The sequence below is a fragment of the Bison bison genome, unplaced genomic scaffold (assembly GCF_000754665.1).
Source record: "Bison bison bison isolate TAMUID 2011002044 unplaced genomic scaffold, Bison_UMD1.0 scf7180017864010, whole genome shotgun sequence".
NCBI lineage: Eukaryota > Metazoa > Chordata > Mammalia > Artiodactyla > Bovidae > Bison > Bison bison.
This window is the reverse complement of record NW_011494582.1, coordinates 326,056-334,403: the sequence shown is the minus strand read 5'-3', so window position 1 is coordinate 334,403 and position 8,348 is coordinate 326,056. Positions and strand designations below refer to the sequence as shown.

General features: G+C 41.0%; 1 protein-coding gene across 1 annotated transcript in view; it reads left to right on the top strand.

Annotated features, from left to right (window-relative positions):
- Nucleotides 1–8,348, top strand: part of MMP20 (matrix metallopeptidase 20) — a 57,621-nt gene that overhangs the window by 724 nt on the left and 48,549 nt on the right. The window contains exon 2 of the mRNA XM_010834083.1: nt 7,507–7,754. Coding sequence (XP_010832385.1) covers nt 7,507–7,754 — 248 coding nt within the window. The remainder of the gene's footprint in view (nt 1–7,506; nt 7,755–8,348) is intronic.

The following is an 8,348-nucleotide window of genomic DNA, read 5'->3' as shown; positions in this document are numbered from 1 at the left end:
GGGCAAGAACACTGGAGTGGGTTGCCATTTCCTTCTCCAATGCATGAAAGTGAAAAGTGAAAGTGAACTCGCTCAGTCGTGTCCGACTCTTAGCGACCCCATGGACTGCAGCCCACCAGGCTCCTCCATCCATGGGATTTTCCAGGCAAGAGTACTGGAGTGGGGTGCCATCGCCTTCTCCACTGCACAGTAGAGGTGGGTTGCAAATTTAGTGCTAAGATTCCTAACAGTCACAACAGAAAGATTTCCTGTGTTCATTTTTCAGAAAAATGGCTTTTATACTCAGGGCAAATTTGATCAAAATTTGAAACGAACCGGCCAACCCACTTCTCATGCCAAGGTCTTTCCTCTCCAAAGCATATTCCCAAAGTCCCTTATTTACTTACACTTTCTGTATCTTTCTCTTTCAAAATCTCTCCCAACTGACTGTTGGCAAGGATTGAATACAAATAATTCATTCAGCATACCAGAATTCCTTCAAAGACTAAGAGTGACTCAAAGTGATTCAATGTATATTTGCTTCCAAGCATTTTTTGGGTGTTTTTTTGGGGGGTGGGGGTGGTGGGAGGGATTTTTTTGCTTTTGTTTTTTTTTACATTTAAAACAAAGATGTCAAACTTTAGCCTAAAGAAATAAACCTTCAGTGGAGGAATTTCCAACGTTCGTGAAAGGTGTGTAGTGAGACGTTTTTGCACCAAGGCCTCTGTTTTGTATATCTGTCACAAAGACAGCATACTTGTGATTGCAGCCCTGCTGGGGATTGCTTTCCTACCTGCCAGGCTACACTCGTGGGCTGCTTCTTCTGTACACACCGCGTGGCCCTACTGATGGCTCATGCCACTCTTGCTTTCTAACTGATCAGTCCCCCTGCCACACCGGTCGTTCAATGTTTTGAATATCAGCTCTCCATATAAACAGCACAGTGGGTGCCGAGTACAGAGCAGTCGAGTTGAACGTTCTTTGACTTGAAACAACTTTCAGACGAACTAAATTCTAATTAACATATCTCAGAATATTACCTGGGTCTATTTCCAATCGTATTTTGCCACCAGCCTTTGCGCTTACCCAGTTTCATGCCACTGGACCTCCAGAAAGATTGTCATACTGAGGTTAGAACTGATCTGGTGGCTGAAAAACCATGGTTTTGTCCAGGTTCAGATAAGCTATGGTCATCGGGCCCAAACCGGCCACCCTTGTTTGTTTACAAATCATCTTCTGCATTTGTACCGCAATGGTGGAAATCACGTGATGAAACAGAAAATATTAATTATCGGACCTTTCAGAAAACAGTTAACTGACCCCATAGTGGTCTATGCAGGAATAAGGCCAGCCAGCCTTGAAAGAAATCTGTCCTTGCTAAGAGTATTAGGAAAGAATTAGGTGTTCTTGGAATGTTAGGGGTCTCTAGTGACCCCCTGGGGCTTCTCTGGTGACTCAGATGGTAAAGAATCTGCCTGCAGTGTGGAAGGCCTGGGTTTGATCCCTGGGTAGGGAAGATGCCCCAGAGAAGGGAATGGCCTGGGAAATCCCGTGGACAGAGGAACCTGGAGGGCTACAATCCATGGGGTTGCAGAGTCAGACACGACTGAGTAACTAACACTGTCATTTTCACAGTGACCCCTTACTCTTTCTCTCCAAAGCAAGTCAGCCCCCTTCAGTTTCCCTTACGACATACTTTGAAAGACCTTTGACCAAGGATCAAGGAAACTTGTTGACACCTGGCAAACAGGCCTTCTCCTGCCTGCAGGGGCCCTAGGCATCAGCTCCAGGAAGGAAAGGGTATCACTCTTCAGCAGGCTGGTATGATCTAGGCAAACCTCCTAAGTGCATCCCAATGACTAGAAAAAATTACTGTCCCACCTTATAGTTTAAAGAAATAGCTAACAACTCAGGCAACAATACAACAAATGAAATGACATGAAAATAGACTTATTTCATAAAACAGCTTAAGTTTATTCATTTACCAATTATTTATTGAATGGCTTCCCTGATAGCTCAGTTGGTAAAAGAATCCGCCTGCAATGCAGGAGACCCCGGTTCGATTCCTCAGTCGGGAAGATCCGCTGGAGAAGAGATAGGCTACCCATTCTGGTTTTCTTGGGCTTTCCTGGTGGCTCAGCTGGTAAAGAATGCCCCTGCAATGCAGGAGACCTGAATTTATCCCTGGGTCAGGAAGATCCCCTGGAGGAGGGAAATGCTACCCACTCCAGTATTCTGGCCTGGAGAATTCCATGGACTGTATAGTCCATGGGTCGCAAAGAGTTGGATACGACTGAGCAACTTTCACTTTCACCCTTTCACTTACTATATGCTATGTGCCAGGGTTTGTCCTAAGCAGTGGAGAAACATCAGTGAACAAAACAAGTAAAGTTCCTGTTCTTCCAGCACTGACATGGGCATGACGGAGGAGTGGGAAGAGCTGGGAGGAGACAAGCCAGGCAATCAATAAGTGTCCATGTGATATTAAAAAATAAATTTACCAGGATGATAGAGAGTTAGTAGGGCCCTGGAGGGGGAGAGGGGCATTCTCACCTGAGTAGTCCAGGAAGGCTTCTCTGAGGAGGGGATATTTGCAATGAACCTGAACTCTGTAAAGAACTATGTGGACCTGAACTTCTTGGTCGTGTGAAGATCTGGAGACAGAGCTGTCAAAGGAGAGGAAAGAGTATGAATGCAGCAGCCGGGGCAGCAGGCCAGATTGCAGGAGGACACCGCTCAGTCCAGAGTCAGGCCAGCACACACCGGGGCCTGGGCCTCCACCCTGCTCGCTTCTCTCTCGATCGCTCACCAAGAGCGGGCAAACGGTTCCCTGTGCCTGGGAACTCCAGGCAGGAAATGTTTCCAAGTGCTAGTCACTTCTTCCTCCAGGAACACAATAGTCTATTCTTGAAAAGATAAACAGGTTTGTAATTGATTTATTTCATGCCCACTTGTATCTTTTCAATTCTCATTGGCTAGTTATCACAAAGGCTTGGCAAATGATGAAATAATTAGTCTCATCATATAGCGTTTTAGCCTATTGTTTGTTTTTAAATAGTAATATCAATATGACATTTAATACAGGCTGTTAAGTTGTCTTTAAAATAATAGAAGCTTTTATTATCACATTATTATGAACTTATGGAGAAGGCAATGGCAACCCACACCAGTATTCTTGCCTAGAGAATCCATGGACAGAGGAGCCTGGTGGGCTGCTGTCCATGGGGTCGCACAGTTGGACACGACTGAAGCGACTTAGCAGCAGCAGCAGCAAGCAGCATTATGAACTTAAAAGTTGAAGAAACTAAAAAAACTTCCAAATACAAATTGTTAAATTCAGGTACCTTTACTACCCTTTTACTTTCTGTGCATAAAGATATTTTTAAATTACCATTACACTCAAATTTTGGTTCCTTCTTTTTTGTATTATTAAATCATAATAAAATTTTAATGTTTATATATTCATAAACATCATGTTTAAAAGTGACAAATATTTCAGAAAATAAGTGAGCTATAATTTGTTCCATTTGTATAGTTGGATACATGGAATATTTCCATATGAATAAGATTTCTGTGAACATCTTTGTACATCAGCTTAATTTAAAGGATTATTTTTTCAGGATAGATTTCCAGAAGTGGAATTAATGAGTAAAAGGATATGAACATGTTAAAGTCTTTCGATATATTTCAAAGCATTTTCACACTGAGCATCTCATTGGATCCTCACCTTGGTGTGGGAAGGCTAGACACTGAACCCATCTCATAGATGAGAAAACTGACACCAAAAGAAATTACAGGAATTGCCCACACTTTTTAGAACCTAGGATTTATCACACAGCTGAAAATTCACACAGTTGCCTTTCTGTGACTTTGCCAAAACAGAAAGAAATGTTGAAGACATCGTATCTTGATGTCTTCATCAAGAAGAACTTGATGAACTTGAACTTCACCTTCTCTTGAGGAGCACTTAAATCTGAGCTTTAAGCTCCTTCCTCCTGGGAGGGACACTCGGAAGGCACACTCAGTAAGAGCTGGGCGGGATGAGAGCTTCTGGGCCTGTTCTCCAGGCCTCTGCTATTCTAATTTCTGGAAAGAGGATCACCCAAACACCAGTGGCAGGCTCCTGTGGTTTTACCAGTGGGGATGATGAGGTGGAGGCATGTAGGACAGTTCTGGGGAAGCCTCAAATCCTTGGCCCAGATGATCCCACAACCAAGAGCTGAGCCAACAGCACGCAAGTGTTAGAACAGAACACACAAATCTAAGTGTGCACCTTTGTGCCTAACTGAACATTTTGACTCTGGAGAGCATGCTAAAACCTCGTCGGTAACCTCGTCGGTAATTTTAGCAATAAAGTGCACAGAAAACATTGGCCTCTCTGTACCTCGGAACACCTGATAATTCTTCAAAGAAGCATATTTGCTATATTTTGCCTAAAGGATAGGACCTCAAATTGTAACTGAACATCCACCCTGTGTCTGGAACTGGGTCAGGCCACAGCCGTAGCTGTGAAGGCATCATCACGCCCAGCAGGGAGGACCGTGAGGCCCCCGGGTGGGAGTGATGAGAAGGCCGTGGACTGTGTGCACGGCGGCCGGTGCTTCCTCGTGTAGGAGCCGCGTCCTGCGGGAGCACCCAGCGGGGAGCAACTCACCCACTCACCGCAGCAACCAGTCCTCGTGCTCTAAGGAGAAATCGTTTCTGATTCTACCTTTACTTCATTGAAGATGGTTTGCGTCCTATTTACTATCACTGGCCTTAAACTTCTTGAGCTGCAGGCCTAGCCTCTTGTGCGCATTTTTAAGAAGAACCATTTTATTGTAAAAATTTTATTGCTATATGTTCATAGCAAACATATATATATATATAACATATATGATTTTAAAAGTATTATTCTTAATTCCATCACCAACATATCATAATTGTTAATCCCTTAGTCTATATTTTTCAAAATACTTTCTATGACTCAGGGCTGGGACTAGGACAAAGGACTGCTGAAGGTTAGATCCTATCTTTATTTAAAATTTTAATATTTTTTCCACCGTGAATTTTTTTGTCTTTTTAAGTTTTTTTCCAAAAATATTGCATTTGATATTATTTTTCTGGATCACTGTTTTTGGCAGCCCCCACCCACTTCCTCACCTCATCCTAGTTTATCACTGTATGTCTGTGTGTATTCATATGCACATATTTCTATTTACAAACTTGGCTTGTACTATAATAATAATAGTGATAGATCCCTTTTCACTTAATGCATATTAAGCATCTTCTTCAGTTCAGTTTAGTCGCTCAGTCATGTCTGACTCTCTGCAACCCCATGGGCTGCAGCACGCCAGGCCTCCCTGTCCATCACCACCTCCCATAGTCTACTCAAACGCATGTCCAGTGAGCTGGTGATGCCATCCAACCATCTCATCCTCTGTCGTCCCCTTCTGCTTTCAATCTTTCCCAGCATCAAGGTCTTTTCAAATGAATCAGTTCTTCGCAGCTGGTGGCCAAAGCATCTTCTTATGGGACTATATTTTGTGAAATGAAAATCAGAGTTTAGAGTGTAACTGTAACACATACTCTAACAGGAAACAAAATATTTGAAATTTAAACAGCCTCAGAATATATGGAGCACAGAGCTCCACACAGAGGTCACCTCTAAAGAGTGTGATTCAGACTCACCATGAGCCTTGTATGACTACAGCATCTGCTTGAGCAAACAGAACAGCTCAGAGAATCAACGTCATCTTGCCAAAAGAATTAGAAAAAAAAGAAACATAAATGTGCATATCAGATAGCTTAATGAGACACGGAAATGAAAGCAAATAGTCACACCTCTGTTTCAGGGCACCTCTCCTGGGTTCCAGGGCTCCCTTACCCTTTTTCTCCTCTTGGGTTCTCATCTCACTAAGATTTTACCAAGAACCACCACCAGGGAAGTGAGGTCTGCTCACAAGCAGGCCAAGGACTAAGGGCTGGTTGAGCCCACGGGAAGGACACAGTAAGGACACAGAGCACCTTGTCTAAACAAGTGAGTCTTACTCCTTTTCACTTTTTGCTTAACAATTACAGCTTATGTTGACACCAGAAATCTTTGGGATATAGGAAAGGATAAAGACAAATTGTCACCCATAATTTTATAACTCAGAGAGAAGCAAGATTAATATTCAGATATATTTCCTTCCATTATTTATGTTACTTATGTTCACTATATTAAATTATATGTGCTAATTACCAATGCATTGATTAGTGTGTTAACTTTAAATGTTAATATACATGCTAACATTATTATTGATATATTAACATACAGATGTAATAAACATGAACGAAATACATATACATTATATGATTTGGTTTATGTATGAAATTGTGATTATAATCTGTATAAAGATTTCACTTCTGCTCTTCTCAGTGTATTGCCATTATATTGAATCATTATACATGCCACTAAATATTTTCCAAAAACGTGATATTAGCAGAGGCCTAGTATTATTTCATATCAATATATAATAATGTATCTAACACATTCCCTATTGTTAGATATTAAGATTACTTCCAATATTTTATTATTTATACATAAATATATTTAACGGAAATGAATAATACACATAGTTTACATAGAACATAATAAAACACATGGTTTCTGAATATAGTTCATATGATATACAAATAATATTATTTATATACAACAAACACCTTATAACATATAAACATTTATGTTTAATAAAATACAGATATAAATCTTTAGCTGCTTTCTGTTTTCCTGAAACAAGTTGGGTGGATGAAATTCCTAGGACAACAGAAGACATTAAACCTGCATTTGCATGACTATGTTATTCACTTCACCTAAGAACTCATACAGAGTGTTTTGAGTGATATATTAGGGGTTTTAAGCCTTTAAACGCAAATGAAAACATTATATTTATGACTAATTTTCTAATATTTGCTTCAAGGGACAAAGAGTCAGTCCTAGAAAACCTGCCCCTTGAAAAACACCCCATATATTCCAACACACCTGAATTATTTAAAAGTCTCAGCCAGGAAACAGATTGACACCTACTGCTTCACATAAAAGGAGAGACGGCACTATGAGGCCTCACAGAGCTAAGAACTCACTGATCTCACATAGGGTACAATGAAAAGGCAACACTGATAGTTGCTTACAGAGAAATAGGATAGTCTTTATTTTGCAAATTGGTAAAGACTTCAATACAAATAAATGGGCTGTGGGGAAAATGTTCACATTATTTTCTTTCTAATTTTTTTTCCCTCTTAAAATAGCAGGTCATTGTAGAAAAAGCACAAAATGCATGCAAATAAAAAAATCTAAAATCCCACCTCCCAAAGATAATTGTTGTTAATAACTTGGACTTATCTATCTAAGCTTTATCTATGCAAATATATCTAATTTTTTTTTCCAAAAGTGGCTAATGCTGTGCAGACTGTCTTTAGCATAACAAGAATACTGTCCTGCCTTACCTGAGCATGAGTGTTGCTCAGAGCTTGTGCTGTAGACGTCAGCCTGCCTCTCCGTTTCAGGCGTACCTTGACAAGTATTACACAAAGAAAGGAGGGCCCCAGATTGGGGAGATGGTTGCAAGAGGAGGCAATTCCACGGTTAAAAAGATTAAGGAGCTGCAGGAGTTCTTCGGTCTCCGAGTCACCGGGAAGTTAGACCGAGCTACCATGGACGTGATCAAGAGGCCTCGCTGTGGAGTTCCCGACGTGGCCAACTATCGCCTCTTCCCAGGTGAACCCAAATGGAAAAAAAATACTTTGACATACAGGTAATGAGATCGAGTCTTTCCAAATTCAGAAAGAAATAGCCTCCCTCTCCTTCTTTTCTTTTAAAAGTATCTTCCTTCTGATGTGTATAAAAATCATGACTCGTCCCAATCATAAGAGAGAATGAGAACCTTTTTGGTCTACTCCTTAGACACGAGAATTCACGAGAAAACATGACTTCGAGATTGTCATGAGTGGCCACTTTAGGTATAACAATTTTACCAGTTTAGAGACAACACGTTTTTCCATATAGAAAATGAATCTTGCCTAACATTTAAAACCTGATGGTACCAACCAGCTTTCTTAAAATAATCTTCTAAATTAGAAATAAAGCTCACCTAATAAATTAATTTTTACTAATTCCAAAAATAATTTATTGGCAATTTGTTAAATGTCTGCCATAGGCATTCAGTTCTGGAGGTAAAAGGTAAGTATATCATTTTCCCTCGCCTTCTGGGGACAAATACATGCAAATAGCCGCAGCTCCGGGTGAGAGATGTGAATCACAAGTCTAAGCAGAGAGTTGTGACAGCATGTGGAGGAGCTACCAGGTCACCCAGGGATGGCCCGTGACATCCGCGCCTGACCCAGCACCC